At 32.8% G+C, this 21966-nt stretch overlaps 1 protein-coding gene across 2 annotated transcripts; it reads right to left on the bottom strand.

Moving 5' to 3' along the window:
• Positions 1 to 1628: 1628 nt before the first annotated feature.
• Positions 1629 to 21266, bottom strand: LOC143080646 (U6 snRNA phosphodiesterase 1-like). 2 transcript variants are annotated; one of them, XM_076256591.1, is made up of 7 exons: positions 21070 to 21265; positions 19792 to 19934; positions 18866 to 19043; positions 15077 to 15130; positions 14422 to 14527; positions 13952 to 14035; positions 1629 to 4591 (listed from the first exon to the last, which is right to left on the bottom strand). In XM_076256591.1, the coding sequence occupies exons 1-7, from the start codon at positions 21189 to 21191 to the stop codon at positions 4478 to 4480; spliced, it is 801 nt and encodes a 266-aa protein (XP_076112706.1). In that variant the 5' UTR covers positions 21192 to 21265; the 3' UTR covers positions 1629 to 4477. The 2 variants fall into 2 exon arrangements, with proteins under 2 accessions (XP_076112706.1, XP_076112707.1); XM_076256592.1 differs by lacking the exon at positions 13952 to 14035 and having other exon boundaries at positions 21070 to 21266.
• Between the last annotated feature and the right edge of the window lie 700 nt (positions 21267 to 21966).

Genomic DNA, 21966 nt, shown 5'->3' on the forward strand with positions numbered 1-21966 from the left:
CCCCTATCTTCTATTTTTAGCCATGACGGCCATCTTGGTTGGTTGGGCGGGTCACGCCACACATTTTTTAAACTAGATATCCCAAAGATGATTGTGGCCAAGTTTGGATTAATTTGGCCCAGTAGTTTCAGAGGAGAAGATATTTGTAAAAGATTACTAAGATTTACGAAAAATGGTTAAAAAATGACTATAAAGGTCAATAACTCCTAAAGGGGTCAACTGACCATTTTGGTCATGTTGACTTATTTGTAAATCTTACTTTGCTGAACATTATTGCTGTTTACAGTTTATCTCTATCTATAATAATATTCAAGATAATACCCAAAAACAGCAAAAATTCCCTAAAATTACCAATTCAGGGGCAGCAACCCAATAACGGGTTGTCGGATTCATCTGTAAATTTGAGGGCAGATAGATCTTGACCTGATAAACAATGTTATCCCATGTCAGATTTGCTCTAAATGCTTTGGTTTTTGAGTTATAAGCCAAAAACTGCATTTTACCCCTATGTTCTATTTTTAGCCATGTCGGCCATCTTGGTTGGTTGGCCGGGTCACGCCACACATTTTTTAAACTAGATACCCCAATGATGATTGTGGCCAAGTTTGGTTTAATTTGGCCCAGTAGTTTCAGAGGAGAAGATTTTTGTAAAAGTTAACGACGACGGACGACGGACGCCAAGTGATGGGAAAAGCTCACTTGGCCCTTCGGGCCAGGTGAGCTAAAAAGCAGAGGAACAAAGTCCCACCAGTGACTCTTGAATAAAAAAAGGATGAAAGGAGTTACCAAGTATAAAGCCAAAGAGCACTGAACACTCAATATTCTGAAAGGCTTACCAGATATAGTTAAGATCACCTATTCCTCAGTAGAAAATCCTAGGTATTTCTAACGATTCAAAGTTTGGTAAACAGCCATCTTATAACCACATCAATGATAATTCATGTCAACACAGAAGTTCTGTCTACTAGGCTAGTGACATCCTTGAAAGGGAAGCCTTCACCAGCAGTATCATCCACCCAGTGGTTAAAAAAAAACCATCAAAGAATAAAGATACATAAGTTACCAGGTCTACTAGTCAGTATGCTAGCAGTATTCTTTCTTTCTGTAGCATATTACACCAGGTCTACTAGTCAGTATGCTAGCAGTATTCTTTCTTTCTGTAGCATATTACACCAGGTCTACTAGTCAGTATGCTAGCAGTATTCTTTCTTTCTGTAGCATATTACACCAGGTCTACTAGTCAGTATGCTAGCAGTATTCTTTCTTTCTGTAGCATATTACATTTTGTACATATTTATACTTTAGTATGATGCTACATTTCAATTTGAACATTTTTATCAATTAAAATTTAAATATATATATCTAAACACATTTATACTGCAGAACAGATCAAAACATCAGTTATGGGGAACTGTGAAATGTTAAATGGAAACCCAGACCTTCATAAAAATAAAAATAATAAAATGTTGAAGACACAAGAACATATCTATAATGTTAGAAATAACGACTTGTATTCTTTAAATATTTTCCCCTATTTAATACCATTACTGCTCATCTTTCCTTCAATTTGTCATCTACCAAGTTCTTCATTCAACTTGTCTTTCTCTGAACTTACATATAAGATCATGTTCATTTAATTCTTTATTTTTACATGCACATTAATTAAAAAGCATAAAAAATATGTTTCAATGGATATAAATTTCAACAATTATCATGAATGTAGGTGGTATTCTCTTAATAGCTCAACTGAAATGAATTAATGTTGTTTACTCTTGTATAAGTTATAAAGATAACTGATTTTGGTCACAGTGATTCAGACAACCTCACTATAAATCATTTGCTTTTTCCTAGGAGTGTTACCTTTTTATTTTAGATAATAGCATATATTGTGTTATTTACTAGTGCATTGGCCAAAGGTCCACTATAAAACTAAATAAAATTTATAAAGTATATATCATCTAACCACCTTGATCATAGATTAGAGGATTGCCTCCCACGACTCACAAAATGATGAATATCATTTATTTATAGATAGAATTTATAAAGGCCAAGCCTATATCAAAATATGTTTTTTGATACATTTGTACTAACAACTAAAACTTGTTCTATCTAAAATAGTGTACACTATCATACTACAAGAGTGCACACGCTGATATGTCTCGCCTTCTATACTAATCATTGATATTATGTTGATAGTCCTAAGTATAAAGCTTTATTACAACTGTCACATAAACTTAACATTAACCAAGATAACTAAACAAAGACCAATGAACCTTGAAAATGAGGTCAAGGTCAGATGAACCATGCCAGACAGACTTTACAGCTAACAATGCTTCTATACAACATATATAGTTGATCCATTACTTTTAGTTTAAGAAAAATAGACCAAAACACAAAAACTTAACACTGTGCAATAAAACCTGCGCGACTGACATAAAGATCATAAAATATTTCCATACACCAAATATAGTTGACCTATGGCATATAGTATTAGATAAAAAGACCAAAACTCAAAAACTTAACTTTGACCACTGAACCATGAAAATGAGGTCAAGGTCACATGACATCTGCCTGCTAGACATGTACACCTTACAATCATTCCATACAACAAATATAGTAGACCTATTGCATATAGTATGAGAAAAACAGACCAAAACACAAAAATTTATCTATAACCACTGAACCATGAAAATGAGGTCAAGGTCAGATGACACCTGCCAGTTGGACATGTACACCTTACAGTCCTTCCATACAATAAATATACTAGCCCTATTGCTTATAGTATCTCAGATATGGACCTGACCACCAAAACTTAACCTTGTTCACTGATCCATGAAATGAGGTCGAGGTCAAGTGAAAACTGTCTGACAGACATGAGGACCTTGCAAGGTATGCACATATCAAATATAGTTATCCTATTACTTATAATAAGAGAGAATTCAACATTACAAAAAATTTGAACTTTTTTTCAAGTGGTCACTGAACCATGAAAATGAGGTCAAGGACATTGGACATGTGACTGACGGAAACTTCGTAACATGAAGCATCTATATACAAAGTATGAAGCATCCAGGTCTTCCACCTTCTAAAATATAAAGCTTTTAAGAAGTGAGCTAACACCGCTGCTCCGCTGCCACCGGATCACTATCCCTATGTCGAGCTTTCTGCAACAAAAGTTGCAGGCTCGACAATAAAAATCCTCTGGTTTACCTCAGACTCCTATTTGTTTGCTATTATAAATTTCAATTCCTGAAAACATGAATTCAGGAAGTAACAGTCTTACAATGAACAAGAATGTTTCCATAGTACACAGATGCCCCACTTGCAATATCATTTTCTATGTTCAATGGACTGTGAAATTATTGTTATAAACTCTTATTTGGCATTGAAATTAGAAAGATAATATCATAGGAAACATGTGTACTAAGTTTCAAGTTGTTTGGACTTCAACTTCATCAAAAACTACCTTGACCAAAAACTTTAACCTGAAGTGGGCAGACGGACGGAAGAACAAACAATATTGTTAAGGGAATTGCAATTTAAGGACTTTATACAATAAGAAGATTACATGTAAAAATATATTTTGTGACCCAAACAAACCATAAATTATTGATGAATAACAGGATATCACATACAATACATTGTAGATCTGAAATACTCAATGAGAACAGAATATCATATTAAATAATGCACTCACTTTTATACTGAAAAAAGTATACTAACAAGGGACGTCACCACTCCACTGTTCTTACTTTTCTACTTTACTCACTATAACTGCCTAAATTAGAACAGGTCTTCACTAGCACTTTCTACATTTTGTTTCTTTTATTAAATACCAGTTGTTTTCTGGTGATCTTATATGCATCTTGTTCTAATGTGTTTATATCTCACACACATTTTGACTTGTTCATCTCCTCAAATTATATAAGTCTGCCTAATGAGAGAAGTCTTTTTCGTGTTGGACTTAAAGTCTGAGTTTTGTTATTTTTTTTAGTAGATTTTCTTTTTTGCAATTTCAGTAAACATTTTGCTTTTTTTCATTTTGACATTATTTTAATGTTCAAATGAAATATATGAAGTTCAGTTTTATTTAATATCATTCATATCAAACTTAGGACCAATCTTTTCTGTCTGAACTGTTTCAGTTTTCACATTATAAAACCAATAGTAAAAACAAGAAAATTGCAATGTCAAATCAATCTATTTCTGTGATGCAATATTTCTAGTTTTGTCCTTTAACCAATTCAAAACTTCAAACGGTTGACTGCAAATTTTGCAAATTGTCTTCTGATTTCTTGTTTTTATCATAAACATGATAGATACCATGGCAAGCTAACAAATTTTCTACTACAATCCAGTTCTTTTCTAAATCTTGCATGCTTTACAAACAATGCAAATTATTCATCAGTGTGTACGATTTATGAAATATCTTCTTTCTTTATTATAGTCTTTTCAAAACTCTTTAATATGGTCCCAATCAAGTATCTGTGACTTCAAAACTAAACACCCTGTTCCCTGTCTTACAGTTGACTTTTCTGGCATAAAAGTATTTCAGTTCAGGACTTTCTTCACAAGTAGTATTCCAAATTTTCTGTACAAAAGGTAAAAATAAAAGATTAAGAAATAAACTGAGTGTGTAATTAGTAATAGGTAAATGTATAGTCTCCATAACATCATTACACATTGTGGTTGCAATTTTTTTCACTTTTTATTCATTCTTAGAAAATATTTCACACTGTAACAAATCAAAGAGCAGATTGCTCTGAGGGATACGATTGCCATTGTTTTCATTGACACATGTATACATGTAGCTGGATAATATTTTTTTCAAAACTAATTCAACTGCACATGTAAAATGTAATTTACGTAATCTGAATAGTTACAAAATAGCCAATCCCGGTTAAAAGTGTATGAACAATGTACTTAGGCCTATTGTGTTTTATTTTTGTACTATCAATTCCAAGTTTACTTTCCACAGCAGTCACTGAGACTCAGAGTGAGAGAAGTAATTCACTTCATATCTTATCACCTATTTTCCTACGTTAATTTTAGGAGGAACCCCATTCCTATCTCTTTAAATGTTTAATTTCCTTTGGGTCAGTGATCATGACTCCTTTCCGTACACATTCCTCGGTTTAAATTGCGATCGTTTTTAATTACCGTATCACCATGGTGATACGGTCTGATTAGTCAGAGGCTAGACGTCAGGTTCGGGTAAATCTGTTAATGGTATTTCATTGGTTATAAATACTATTTAATGGCTGCTTCGTGGCTGTTTCCGGAATGATTATGGGGGAAATGAAGGTCATATTCACGTCTGATTGGCTATAAATGAGTGGTATGCATTATGTGTCAACGCGTCCGTATGTGCGGTCGGATAAAAATCATTATAGTAGGTCATCGGTATAAATTGTAATGAAGTGTTCATTTGCTATCGTAAAGAGCTATAATGTTTATTAACGAAGCACTGTCAATTTAGTGCAATCAATTAAATCAATACAATTCTGTGATAATAAAATCATGTTATCTTGAAATTATGTTGCAATTTTGGTACGAGGCTGTATATTTATGTATCATTGATCTACTTTAAAAAAGAACAGTAATACACACAATCTACACTTTAAACAGTGTGTATTAAAACGATTAAATGATTGAGATACTTAATGTTAGATTTCTTCGTAAGCATAGATTTCAAAGAATAAATACACAAAACGTATGCTTTAAGTATAGAAATAATAACCATTTATTTTTCATTGCTTGTACATATTGATTAGAAAATATTAAAATCACGGAATTTACCGGAGATGTTATTTCGTTTCCCGCGCTTTCATCGCTTCATTGATTTCTGGTGTAAATAAACAAAACCAGAAAAACAGCTGACTGATTAGAAGAATACAAAACTCACAAGGTGAGCAATATGGTTCCTTGTGTGCAAAGTAGCCTACACCAAGCATCACGGTATAGTTATCGACAAGGGTTACAGTGGCCTATTGTTTCAGCTTTTGCAAGTTTACTGTTGACATCCCATACAGTAATTACTTTGTATTGTGCATTATTATCACCGAGAAACAATTATGAGTTACCAAGCTTGACAATGCATGGTAATAAAAAATCAAAGCTAAGTGTACAGAAAAAATAAGAAAAAAATGTCCTTAGGTGAACGACTTTATATCAACAAAGCTCGATACAGTTGTATATCTAACCTGAGACTACTATTACACATAGTAGTCTCAGATCTAACCCCTCTAGCTGGACGTCCTCGACTATAGAGGGATCCCGACTATAGATGATATTATTATTGAAGGCAGCAAATTACACGATCGCATCTTATTTCCTTCAAACCCAAAATACTTGCAACACAGCGAGCTCCCAAAAGATGTTCGCATGTGGGGTAGACAGTTTGATGTATACTCGTACATGATGATTCTTATGAGTTGTCAGAGGCGGATTTAGAGGGCGGTTCAAAATTTGGTTGTTGGACCTGGGACTATTATAGTATAAGCAGTCATTGTCCATTGATATATCAACAGGACTGAGAACTGCATTTGATATGTCTGATTTCAATTTATTCACATCATCAGGTCTTACAATTAGTACATTTTTTCGTGATGATATAATTACTATTTGGTTAATTATGTAGGGAATCACTGAAGCATGACGGGAGAAGTCTCCTCCCTTAATTGTCCCAGCTGACCTGAGAATCTGTCCCTCTTCAACCATTGACGTCATACAACAATTACTTTTCCATTGTGGCATCAGCAGAGGTAGATTTAGGGGGCAGGGGGCCCAGGAACCCCCCCCCCCCTTTTTGGGGAATAATTTGGTTGCTTATATAGGGAATCACTGGAGCATGACTAAAGTGGGCCCCCTCTTAGGCAGTCAGTGGGTCCCCACTTATAAAAATTTCTAGATCCGCCACTGATCAGATATTTATTATTATACCATCAAAATTTTACGTGGAACATTTTAGTCCTAATAATTAATTTATGACGGCTGGCAAGACTATTTTTTTTTTCTGGGACGCCTTCCTACGATAAATTAGGTCGCAAAGTTCCCCCCAAAATTTACTCTCAAAGTCCAGATGTAAAAAATGGCTTCCGTGTTATGACGTCGCAGGAAGGTGTCCCAGAAAAAGAATAAAATAGCCTTGCCAGACGTTAGTCCTAAGAAGGCGTCCCAGAAAAAAATTAAAATAGTCTTGCCAGACGTCATAATTATTTGACTAGGAACATTCGTGATGTACATTTAGTAATTGCGGACATGTACATATTGTAGCAATAAGGTGTATTCAAAGCACAATAATTAATAATAAATCAACTCAGATGGAATTTTCATCAGTGGATGGAAGCATACTGATAAGTAAAATTTCTTTATTTTTCACACAGCATCGACATAGAGTGATAAGATATAAATCAGGAGATTAATCATTGTTTTAGAAGTCAAGAATTTTTATATTGTACTTATTTGGGTAGATACATGTAACATAACATTTATTATTATTATTTTGTCATAATACCTGTACGCTCAGCATTCTTCATGAAAACTATCGCACTGATTTTAAATCATTTTAGGAAAGCACTGTGTAAGCAAACATTTCAGTAGGCAAAGAGTCTTTAGGCTGACTGTTATAGTCTGTACATGTATATTATCTGAAAAGCTTAGTTCTTGTCAACTTCATATTCAAACATTTTAATAGATGGCTCCCCAATTGATTTGGTGTATTTCTATTATCTAAAAATTTTAGCATTTTTCAAAGTCATGTTCATTTATTTTTCAACCCAGCCCAGAAATATGCGGTTACCTTTAATATGGCTGATTAAGGGAAAGGTGACCTGGCTCACCTCTAACAAAGGCTATATTTATAGTAAATGCAAACATTTAACCTATTCAACACCAAATGCTGTCAAGTTTGGGCCCCTGGCCATGGCTCTTCTTTTTTCATTATTCATCTTACATTTACATTTCCTTTGAATTTGTTTGCTTATTTAAATTTGTTCTATGGTCTATGAATATCTATCTATATGTGTACTACATTTCATGCTCCCACAAAAATATTTAAAATATATACATTTTACTTTTTCCTAGCTTCTCTCATGTGATAGCGGTACCTTTTTGGTCACTATTTATGTGTTGCGTTTAAATATGAATTGTAACACTTTATAGTGACTGAACAGGTAAACCAAATACTTCTCAAGAAACAGAAAAAAAAGAAGACTACTTGCATTGGAACAGCACCAGACTATGTATGAACAACTCAGATCGGAATAGCACGGAGGATATGTCACGTCCTTGTGAATAAGCAAGGAAAGCTTTTAATAATAGTGCATTTTTAAAAAAATTATTAGGGTTTTTATTCATTTTTTGTTCAAATTTCAACATAATATGTCAAAAAAGCTAATCTAACTTTACTGAAACTTTCAGTGGTGGATCCAGAAATTTTCATAAGCAGGGGCCCACTGACTGCCTAAGAAGGGGCCTGCTCCAGTCATGCTCCAGTGATTCCCTATATAAACAACCAAATTTCTCTAATAAAATGGATCTCATATTAAAGTACCAAAGACAACTGTTTATCCAAGTCACAATTTATAAAAGTAAACCATTATAGGTTGTAGTATGGTCTTCGACGCAAAGCCTGGTTCACACCAAACAGCAATTCTATTTAGTCCATATCAATCACCAGAGGTAGATTTAGGGGCCCCCCTTTTCAAGGAATCACTGAAGCGTGACGGGAGCAGGCTCCTCTTAGGCAGTCAACCGGCCCCCACTTATGAAATTTCTGGATCCGCCACTGATCATGACAATAAACATTAACAAGTAAAACTAACTAATAATCCTGACTATATGTATAACATGAAATGGTTGCCATCAGAAATGAAAATATAAATATTCAAAGTAACAAAAGCTTGATTACATGTGCAACCAAATATAAAGCACTATAAAAGGCTAATACTAATATGAAGCTCTCATCTACAGAAATCAGGGGCGGATCCAGCCATTTTAAAAGGGGAGGTTCCAACCCAGGACAAAGGGGGGGGTTCCAACTATATGTCCTTATTCAAATGTATTGATCGGCCAAACCCCTCCCCCTCCCTTGAATCCGCCACTGGAACTTAAAAAAAAAATTGTCAAGATTAAAAACCACAACGTTATATATTAAAAAATATAAGACAGGCGATAACATGTTGAAGAAAATTATTTGCAATTAATATTTAATTTCAAATCCCATTACCATAAAACCATCTTTTTCAAGTATTACTACATCTGGAAATTAGTAATAACAAAACTTAACTTGTACCGTCAAAACTAATTGCATCTTCAAAGACAAAAGTCAGATATTAAAGATATCAATCACTTCTATACATGTAAGTATAAGATGTATCATTCTCAAATTTGAATGGCCTTCTGTAGTAGTCCATTTTGTCAAGTAGTAATCCTCAAAAGTACATGTAGGTTATATGCTCTTTTATCAAGTTGATTATAGACACAGTATGCATTTTATTATAAATATCGATCATTCCCCATTTTATTAAGTCTCCTTCCATTAATATAACCCTGGTCCACCAATAATACAACTAAAATCACAAATTAGTAGAAAAAAAGCGCTATGCATTCATATTGCTTGGAGTGCAATATTCCAATAAAAATAACATACTCACAAACCACTGATCTCAATATAATCAGCTAAAATACGGCAAGCTTTTTAGAAAGCTATTACTTGTATAATACAACGTTTATCGACAGAACGAGTTCATTTTTCTCAACGCAATGATTTGATTCAGAATTTACGAAAGTGACTTCTGGAAGGGAGACAACTCGAAACGATAATATGGAAGACTCCATTTCACCTGAAGGGGTGTTGAAAATAAACCTTAACCACGTGGACTAATTTATTTTAATTCAAATGATGAGTATGATTTAAAATTATGCAACAACAATAACCCTCCAGGGCTCACACTACTTCAGAATTATAGGGAGAAGTGACTTCTCTTTTTGAAACTGATAGGGAGAAGTGGTGAGATTTGAAAGAGAAGTGCTCATTCGCACAGTGAGCTACAATGTTTGGATTTTATTATAGTATAAAGGGTCATATGTAAATAATGTTCTTTTTATATTATTCAATTCATATCTGAGTATACAATTAAAGTAACATTTCAAATTAAAAAGTTGTTTAAGTTTTACTAAGGTTCTTGTAAGAAACTACCAACTGAATATTTGTTTCTCACTGAAAAATATAAAAGTTATCAAACTGGGCTATAATATAATTAATAGTCTCAGAGCTAAGCAACTTTGAAACAATACATAAAAAATATAGGGAATTATATACACCAATCAATTAGATGTAACCAAAGTCTCTTAATGCGTGCGGAATATGTAATTTTTCCCTTTGGGATCAATATTCTTCTGTCAGCTGTTCCATCCGTACGTTCGTAGTAATTATTGTAAAAGTACGGATTTCAGTCATATCTGATCCGGTTCAGATCCGTATTTTAGAAATCGGTCATAGCAGACATACATAGAAGGTTACAATGTACCAAATAAAATTACATGGGCGCAGCTAACCCGAATAATTCAGTCCCTCCCCGTAATCGATCTCTCCTACTTGCGAGTTGTTAATGTAGTAAGCGGAATATAACGACTGAATTATTCGGGTTAGGGCGCAGCCATTTTATGAAGGGAACATGACATAGAGATAAAAATAGATGGCTCTCTGTGATTGGTTGTTATATCTTTTATATATTTTTCTTCTGGAAAGCATTATGAATGAAGTTTCATGCAAGCACAAATTTGTCCTTAAATGTATAGTATGAAGGGCCGGAAATATTTTTTTTATGTTGCTCAAAATTAGGGAAATTTTTCTGCGAAATCGTCAGGTATCGTGAAAAACCCCAAAATTCACCAAGAAAAGCCATGGGACCATATATATTTGAGTGCGGTAAAATCGCAAATAGATATCGAGCTTCAATTAGGCAACAGCAGTTTTTCCATAATTAGTTTATTAAAAGCGCCTTTTAAGGAGATAATTGCTAAAAATAGCATTGCCGGCAATGGGGCCACCATTTAGTACGTTATATCCAGAAAGGATCCCATGAGTTATAAATTAATCAATCGAGTGGGGAATCCAAAGCAACCATTTAACCTAGTACCCCTTGAAGTCAAGAAAACTATACGCATGCGCATAATTACCTAAACAAACCCTGTAGTAAGAACGTATATTTAACCTAAATGGTTCTTTATTTTTTATGGAAGTACAATATCAAATAGCAGTTTAATAACGGTGACATATAAGTAAAACTCCACTTCAGTTCTTATATGACAGAAATAGATTTATCGGAATTCAGAGAACTCTCACATTTTTATCACAACTGGGGAATTCCCTCTGATGTGTTTCTAAATTTATAAAAACACTAAATATAAATACTGCTTGATTCTGATTTTCCGTGTTGTTAAAAACATGCATATAAGTCAAGGAAAATATCAAAAATGAAGATTATGAAAAGAACATTACAGGAAAGTTGTTTAAGTTCAATCCCTTTGTTTGTTTTTACCTTTTAAACCAAGACAATCATAAGAATCTGAGATAGTCCTTAATGTTTAGAATAAAACGGTTGACGTGAGGGCATTGTCCTGAGCCACTGGTATAAGTCTACAGATTGCTTGAAAGCAATCGTATCCCAAAAAATCATCTAATTACTGTGCAACTTTTAAAAAAAGAAATCACTCCTTTTATAGTGTACTGTAAGACAATAGCTATAGAATACACAAAAAATAATTCATGAATGGGTAAAAAAAAAAGAAAAAACATGTACCCCCCTTAAAAATCGAAGGGACAAGAGTTTGGGCACTAATAAGTTGAGTCTTTACATGTTATGACTTCATGTTGTTCCATAAAAACTTACATTGGACCCAGAAAAGGCACTTCCAAATTTCAGCTAGTGGTTGGTGTTTTCTGTTTTAAAAATTGTGAAAATGTAAGTGAAATTTTAGTTTGTCTCAATAGATGGTTCCCTGTTTTTAAAGACCCTTCCCTGGGTACCATATATGTTTTAATGAAACAGCCCTTCACCAAAGTGAATGATATAACTAGCTTGAATATGAATCTAAGAAAGAAAGATTTCAGAAAGCAATTTTTGCAAATATATATTTATTATTGATGATGCCAATTTCATTAAAAACAAACACTTAGCTAATACCAAGGTCTTTCAAACAATACTCACTTTTAAAAAGAAAGATTAAAAATATAATATCAAACAGAATAATAAAAAATATTAAGGAGCTTTGTCAACACTTAAAGATTGATATGCTAATTAATTTCAGACATAGTTGTATTACTTGCAGAAATGGAAAACATTCAAACTCAATAGATAAGTTTACTTTTGATTATTTTTAATACATCAAAGGAAATCCTACAAGTTGATTACTATTTGTTATGTTTGTATAACAGTAAAAAATGGCTTTATTAAAAGTTATTTAGTAAAATCAATCTTTGAGTTGACCTTTCAAATTGCTTTACTTTTGCTATTTCTTCAGCTTTCAATGTGAAATTGGTTTTGCTTATCATTGATTGGTCTGTAGGTGGATTGTTGGATTCATAATTTTTCAGTGGAAAGCCTAATTCCTTACCAGTAATCTGGATTGATCCCTCCTTTGTAGAACCTCATTATTTTGTTCTGATCCTGAACCAGCATGAAATATTTACGACTTGATGTAAATCAAACTACAATCAATCAATCAGCTTAGCATTGAAGACTGTAAAATAACCTTTAGTTATTTACATACCCAGTGGATAGTTGTCTCATTGGAAATTATACCACATCTCCTTATTTTTGTATTAATGAAAGAGTGTGTAAACTGTAAATAATTTCTTTCTTTTCTTAACTTGAATTTATATTTTTGTTTAAAATTAAAAGATATTTCATTGCCTAAGCGTCTGAAGGAAGCATACTGGCCATGAGAGAGGAAAGATGTGTGTTCGAAACAAGTTCAAACATTGGCAGATCCAGGGGAGGGGGGGTTCCGGAATTTGGAACCCCCCTTTTTTTTGGCCAATCAATGCATATGAATGGGGACTTATAGTTGGAACCCCCTTTGTCCTGGGTTAGGAACCCCCCTTTTTTAAATGGCTGGATCCACCCCTGTCAAATCAAACGCCTGAAAACTGCTTTAAATCTTAAAAGCAAATAGCATGTATGAGAAAAGTTAAAGATGTGTTGGCCAAAGTCAGATAAATTTATGTTTCTTTGTAAGGTGATATGCCTTCCTGCCAACAGTTAGCTTGTTGAAAATCTGTTGCTTGTCAAAAACTTAAATACCAGGGTTCATATTCTTATTACATTAACATGTTTTTGCGTAAATTTTCTCATTGAACAATATGGATAAACATAAAAATAAAGCTACATAGAATAAACTGGAAAAAAAAACCCAAAAGTTATTCAATGACTCAAGTATGTACATCTGATTCAGACAGTCAGCATAAATTGGATCTCATTAACAAAATTAACCGATAAAATAAGTTGAAATCTAAACCAGTAAATCCAAGAAAAACTTACAATTTGGGGTTTAGTATGGTGTTCATTATCACTAAACTAGTATATATTTGTTTAGGGGCCAGCTGAAGGATGCCTCCGGGTGCGAGAATTTCTTGTTGCATTGAAGACCTGTTGGTGACCTTCGGCTGTTGTTTGCTCTATGGTCAGGTTGTTGTCTCTTTGGCACATTCCCCATTTCCATTGTCAATTTTATTAGATAGTTATCTTTAGCTCATTTCCTTTTTTTTGTGGGGGGGAGGGGGATTTGTGTATTATTTCTTTGGTTATTGTCTCAACCAACATCTCCTCATACTTTTTGTTTCAAGGCCATGAACTAAGTTGTCTTTAAGTTACATGAAGATTTTTAAGCTGTCATACAATAATTAACAGCTTTAAATTGAATTGTATTGAATATACAATCACACCTCTAATTCTTCAGTCTTTTCTTTGGATATTTTAGAGATAACATCACCAACACACCAAGCCAAACTAATATGGAATGATGGGTTCTGTAAAAGAATAATTAATATGTAAATCAAATACAGAAATCAAATCAAAATGTTATTAAGGCAGGAAAAAATAAGAGAATGTTCATTGCAACAAATAGAACTACTACCTTATATCACGGTATTTTCAGGAGTGTTTAATTTTCGCTTTGTTTGCGGCAGCTAAAAGACACAAAAATTTAATCCTGTGTAAATTTACATGCATACTTCAATATTTATCATTGTTTGAAAAGTTTCATACATTGTACTGTTGCTTGTCAAGTCTCTTGTGTTTTCCAGCAGATCACAAGCCTAAGAGTATGCTTACTTAATTAAAAACTTTGTTTTTATTGGCCATCATACCTCATCTGTTATTTCTATATTTACCTTACAGAATGTTATCAGCCTACCTTATAATAAGTTTGTAGCTTGAACTCCTTAAAACATGTGTCAACAACCTGTACATATTTTGACAATGTCTTACTTATGGAGGCCACTTCTAATGCAAGAAACGATCTATCAAAGTAAAAAAAAAAGAAGAATTAGTTTAATACGTAAACTCTTTCTTATAATTTATCAAATCACTTTTGCTTTACTGACTCCAAATCTTTTTCAATTTTTTTTTTTTTTTATATAAATGGTCTAAATTGATTTAACAGAATTAGAATAGCAGTTTTGCTTAAAATATTGTTTTGTAGTTTATCATAGCCACATTCACTAAATGTCTTCAGAATAACAACCCTGAATTTTCTTCATTTTACTATTTCCATCAAAATTTTAGATTTTCCAACAATCATCATATCATCTTTTGACAAAGTCTTCAAATACAATATTTCTATTTTTTAAAATATCAATGGCATAATCAATCTTAAATGTAGGCACTAAATGTATTCACAAATAAGATAACCACTTAATTAGCACAAGAGATACCTAACTAATTGGCAAAAAATTTGTTCTTTTGAAGAAAAATGTTTTATCTAAAATTCAGTGACAATACCTTGTTTTTGAGCTATCTAATTCTATTTGGCATAACGTCATTACAGGGATTGGGTGTAGAAGACTTACCTTGTTTTTTCATCATTTACATAAAATTTAAGCTTTGACATTTCACATGGAAAACTGAAATAAAATAAACATAGTAAGGTAGATTCATGGTATACCGCCATCTTAGATTGTACAATCACAGTACAAAATCTACAAATTTGGACACAGATTGGCAATTTATAAGAAAGTTTATTCATAGAAGGAAAACTAAGTAATTTATTGCATTATTCAAAATGTTGAAATGAATACAAAATATTTGTGTTTTTAGAATCATTTCTTCAACTTAGCCATTTAAGGGGAGATAACTCTTTTAGTTTAATGTTTTTTTTATACTGGACTGATAGGGAAATATTAATATTTTACTTACAAGTAGCAAGAAAGCAAGTTTGGTGACACCAATTTTTATATTTATTTTCTTTAAGCATTTAATTATAAACCTATCTTATCATATTTTATTACAAAATTCTATCTTCATAGATTTCTTTCTATGCACAAAAATGATTTTTTTTCATAAACAATCTAATTGGGCAATTTCGAACAACCAGAAGCTTGAACTAGAGGCTCTTAAGAGCCTGTCTCACCTTGGTCTATGTGCATACTAAACAAATTACATAGATGGATTCATGACAAAATTGTGTTTTGGTGATGGTGATGTGTTTGTAGATCTTACTTTACTGAACATTCTTGCTACATATAATTTTCTCTATCTATAATAAACTTGGCAATAACTCCTTAAGAAGTCAACTGACCATTTTGGTCATGTTGACTTATTTGTAGGTCCTACTTTGCTTAACATTATTGCTGTTTACAGTTTCTCTCTATCTATAATAGTATTCAAGATAATAACCAAAAATGACAAAATTTCTTTAAAAATTACCAATTGGGGGGCAGCAGCCTAACAACTGGTTGTCCCATTCATCTGAAAATTTCAGGGCAGGTAGGTATTGACTTGATAAACAATTTAACCACAGGTCAGATTTGCTCTAACTGCTTTGTTTTCAAAATTGTAAGCCAAAATCTACATTTTACCCCTATGTTCTATTTTTAGCCATGGAAGCCATCTTGGTTGGTTGGCCTGGTCACCGCACACATTTTTTTAAAACTAGATACCCTAATAATAATTGTGGCTAAGTTTGGTTAAATTTGGCCCAGTAGTTTCAGTGGAGAAGATTTTTGTAGAAGATTACAAAATTTACGAAAAATTGGTAAAAAATGACTTTAAAGGGTAATAAATCCTTAAGCGGTGAACTGACCATTTTGGTCATGTTGACTTATTTGTAGATCTTACTTTGCTGAACATTATTGCTGATTACAGTTTATCTCTATCTATAATAATATTCAAGATAGTAACCAATAACGGCAAAATTTCCTTAAAATTACCAATTCAGGGGCAGCAACCCAACAACTGGTTGTCCGATTCATCTGAAAATTTCAGGGCAGATAGATCTTGACCTGATAAACAATTTAACCTAGTCAGATTTCCTCTAACTGCTTTGGTTTCAGAGTTATAAGCCAAAATCTACATTTTACCCCTATGTTATATATTTTTAGCCATGGCGGCTATCTTGGTTGGTTGGCTGGGTCACCGCACACATTTTTTAAACAAGAGACCATAATGATGATTGTGGCCAAGTTTGGTTAAATTTGGCCCAGTAGTTTCAGAGGAGAAGATTTTTGTAAAAGTTAACGACAACGGACGATGAAGGAAGCCAAGTGATGAGAAAAAAATAGCATGGTGAAGTGACCCATCCATTTTATTATATTTTTGGAAAAAGCATAGACAAATTTTCATTTTGGCAAAGTATAAAAAAATGCTATCTGAGGAAATACATACCTATGATCTACCTTAAATGGGATTGGTAATAATATATTGGTAAAGACCTAGCAGTGATCTGTAATTGGTCAAATCTGTGTTTATTGGTCTTCATACAGTGGCAAATCCAGATATTTTCATAAGGGGGTCCTCATGCAAGTCATGCTTCAGTGATTCACTTTATAATCAACCACATTTTTCCAACAAAAAGGGGTCCCAGGGCCCCCCTTACTCAGCCTATTTCATGGGATAGATGTCTATAGCTAATTGACAATCAAATCTCATCTGCTTACTTTGACATTGATGCAATATATCGACATCAACAGAAAAAAATAAACTTCAATTTGATTTTACTTCCTTATCTATGATCTAACACAAAATGTTTTTAAATCATCATATTTTCCCTTGCATTAAGCTAACTTCTGTACAAACAATAGGAAAACACATACATCTTTGCTCTCTTTACAGAGAATAATACAAAATATTTTTTTGTTTCTGTATTTGTATAATTATTACTCTGCATGTAGTTTGATGTAAAATTTAAATTATATACAATTAAAATGAGAGTGCACATTTTTTATATAGATTAGAGCGTTGGCTTTCCGTTTGAATGGTTAGTTTAAACATAAGTGGATTGGGAAACAAGTTTTGCAACTTATAATAATCCCTTTCCACTTTGATGCAGCATTAGCCTGCTCATTTTTGAAATCTGCAAGGGTGTCTTTATCGTGCAAGAGATATGGATCTCTCTTAACACTGTTCAGTAATTTATTGTCCCTTTCCCATGGTCTATCATCATTTCCTCAAGACCATACTCACAAATAGTGTCAAGAGGGAGTTTAAAATTCAGTCCTTGAAATTTTCATCCCAGAACAGGAATCGGACTAGGAACCTTTGTGTTAGTGTTTGAATGGTTTTATATTAGTAATTTTTTGGGGCCCTTTAATAGCTTGCTGTTTTCGGTGTGAGTCAAGGCTCCATGTTGAAGACTGTACCTTGACCTAAAATGGTTTACTTTTATAAATTGTGACTTGGATGGAGAGTTGTCACATTGGCACTCATACCACATCTTCCTATATCTACACATTGAAATAATTAGTCTGAATTACTAATGATGATTGAATACCAGCTGAAATCTTTTTGAGAAAAATTTATTCTACAGATATTACAATAAATTAACATTATCAATGATCCATGTTAATGAAGTCAAGGTCAAATGAACCCTGCTAAAGACAGACCTTTACATGTATGCCTTACAACTATCATTTAATAAACCAAATGTAAATAACATTTGGCTTATTGTTTCTGAGAGATAGACCTACGAATTCAACCAACAATGACCAATAAAACATAATGTTGACCTTTAAACCATTTAATGAGGTCAAGGTCAGATAAACCTGCGAAAAGACATGTACACCATAAAATCATAAACTTAACATTGATCTAGGCTTCAAGTATAAACCACACAAAAAAATCTCAAGGTCAGAAGTTAAGAGGTTATGCATGCCTTACAATCATTCAATACACTTAGTACATATGCATTTGCTTGTGTGTAGTATTTGAGAAACAGACAAACACAAAAAAAACATTAATCAATGAACCATGAAATGAGTTAGAGGTCAGATGTACACTGTCTGTCCAACATGTAGATCTGGCAAGGAAATTATGACAAAAATTCATAATAAATGAGAAATTCACCTGACAAAAAACAAAAAAGTTTTTTCTTGCAGTCGCTGAACCATGAAAATGAGGTCAAGGTCAATGGACATATTACAAACAGATTTTCTGTGTCATTTGGTCTCTTGTGGAGAGTTGTCTTATTGTCAATCATACCACATCTTTTTTTTACATCAATAAAATAAGGCATCTGTATATAATGTATGAAGAATCAGGGTCTTCTTCCCTCTACAATATAAAGCTTTAAATAAACATTTTTCATTTTCCACTTACTAGTATATGTATTTGTTTAATTTGATAAATCATGTATTTAGTTATACCTAGACAAGGTTGATATTTTTGACTGTAGTGAGTCTATCAGTGACTGTATCCAATGATGTCTGATTGTGACTGTTCTTGATAAACTCATATGGAATTCCTCCATCATGTTAAATTCTAAAGGTCTTAGACAAAGAAGTAGTTCTTCAACCATATCTGTTAAGTGGTTATCAGCTTCATCTGAAATTAAAAGACAATATCACATAAAATACTCAGCATGTACAAAAATAACCCAAAATTTGGTAAATGCTGGTGAAGTGTTACTGACATTCTTGCATGCATATACCGGTACATGTAAAGAAGCAGTCAAAACTTCAGTCATTAATATTTTACAAGTCATGGAACTATTTATGTAAAAAAAAAGTGATTTTTGTCTGTGTTTTTTTTTATTGTGTCCTTTTATAGACCTGAGAATGTATAATTCATTTGTTTTTAAGCTGTCTGATTATGATCAGCAACAAATTAACAGTATGATCCTTTCTTTTTTTTAATTCAGCCATGTAACGATGTTTGCTTTGTTTAAAAGATAAAATTATAACTATAATACAAAAAATGTATGTTAACCTCCATCTAGACAAATACGATCTTGACCATCTGTTACTAGCACCTTTAAGAATGGAATTTAATACTTTAAGTTTTGTTCATATTTGAATTTACTTTCTCAGTCATCAAAGATGAAGTGTTTTTTTTTATTCTATTGAGTTATCTCTCTTTGGTCATGCTTGGTGAAAACATTTTAAATACATATCATTTATATCATGTACATGATGTATATATATTATTTCATTTTACCAATCAAAAATATAAAAAAATATTCATTTACAAAAGTCCCAACTGCAAATGGTTGTTGAATGAATATTGTTTAATTCGGCATCAAACTTCAAATTTGATATGAAGACCAACGCATCTATAGAATATAAAAACTTACAAGGGATAAACACAAGTGTTGCCCAGTTTCCTTTTTCATGAGAAAATGTACGAATTCTTCCACCATGTTTACTTGAATCATCTTCATGTTTCTCTTCTTTATCATATAACTTAACAATGGAATCTGGTAGTGGAAGCTGCTGCCTGGATATACAAGATATAAAGTAACAGGTATTAAATTGTCTACACTTGTATGATTATTTCACTAAAAGAGGTTGAAAGAAGATCCATTTATCAACCATGTTAACTGATAATATGTTAGCATACAGTACCACAAATTGACAGTCAGTGACAATTGTTGATTTATGATAACTATTATACACATTATTCATCATTTTTGTCTTTGATTTCTTGTCAAAGATTAAACCTTAAAAAAACAACATTTTAGAACCCCAAGTTATTATATTGGCGAGGCAAATATATACTCTTTTAATATACATGATATATACATATTGTTTTATTCTAATCTAACTATATATATATATATATATATACATTGTACGTGACTTGTCAAGTATAAAGCACGCAAGTGATGTTGATCTAGAAACAGCTTTCATATAAAAAAAGTAACAGTTAGGATCTGATGAGAACTTACATTCAATAGTAAACAGATGCTGTGACCCTGGTGTTTCCCAGACTAAAGTATTACATATAGGTCATTGACTCAATTATAATATTACACAAGTGGTCTTTGATTTGGAGTGGTTGCACTTTATCATGTCAATTTAAACTCACCATTTGTCATGGTAGACACAAACCACAATGATGTTTAATGACTGGTTACATGAAAATTTTGGTGGTTAGAGATGAAATATGAACATGTCATTTGTCTTTCTCTGGACATGTACATTATTTTATAGATATTGACAATTTTAGGGTGCAGTCATGAAATATAGTCTTATAAAGGGAGGTATATTATGCTTCAAGTACTAGAGACGACAACCTTAATCATTCTCTCTTGAGTCCTGTTACAGTTATAGTTTAGTAAATCCTTCTGACAAAACAGCTCTCCAACGCCGTCAATAGGCACTCTCTCTACCGTTGAGTTCAATAACTATACAGATTCATGCCGACCATGCAAGGCCTGTATAGCCAGTCAAGGTAGTTAAAAACTTCCATCATCAAGACAACTGATACCGCACAGGCACTTGTTTCTATCCATTGGAAGACCCACTATCAACGTATATACGAATATACGTTGATAGTGGGTCTTCCAATGGATAGAAACAAGTGCCTGTGTGATACCGACACAGAGAGACTCTTTTTTATTTGTCCTAACCTTTTGGGATCTGGATGCTTATCAGTCTTTTCTGCGAATTTCATTTTCTTTGGACAAGCTGCTTGTTCTGATTCTGAATCAACATCACTTTCACTGTCTGAATATTCAACTAATAGTGACATTCTGAAATATTGGAAATATTGTGAGATTGAATGGGGATATGTCAGGATGGGGACAGAATCGGTTACATATTCTTCAATGTCTTACATATCTTATCTTAATGTGAATCTCCTCCAAACATTTATGGAGCACTCTTTAATGGGTATTTGTACAATGAAATCATCCAATCCAGAGACATAAAATAAGATATTAAAGGGGATGTCAAGTAAGAAATGTAATTGATAAAACATGGTAAAGCGTTTATTTCTGAATATTTAAAACAAACAAGTTGACTAACCGCCCCGCACCGTGGCAGGTGTGTTCGACTATCATTTTTTAAATGACTAGGATAGTCAGTATTCCTAGGTTTGTGTGTTTCTCTGTCCACTTGATTTCCCCCACCAATACATTAAAATACAGAAGAACTAAACATCGAATAATCGCAAGTTCTGGTGGATGATCACAAGCACTTGTTACAGAAATAAATCATATCTCTATACTTGAAAGTTAGGTTAAGTTATGTCAAGGATTTGTATACACAGGCACTTGTCTCAGAATTTTTCCCCACTATATACCTTAATATAATGTTATATTAAGGTTTAAAGGAAAAAAATTATGAGACAAGTGCCTGTGTTTGTATAGTTAGATCTAACTATACAAATCCTTGGTTATGTAAAGCAAAATTATATTCGGTTGAAATTTGATCCGGTGGAAAAATGTCACAGTAGTTGTTGTTATTTTTTTATCCGGAACTATTGAATAGTTATTAAAAAAAACTTAATCTTTACAAATACTATG

This window comes from Mytilus galloprovincialis, chromosome 6, assembly GCF_965363235.1.
Source record: "Mytilus galloprovincialis chromosome 6, xbMytGall1.hap1.1, whole genome shotgun sequence".
NCBI classification, from domain to species: Eukaryota; Metazoa; Mollusca; class Bivalvia; order Mytilida; family Mytilidae; genus Mytilus; species Mytilus galloprovincialis.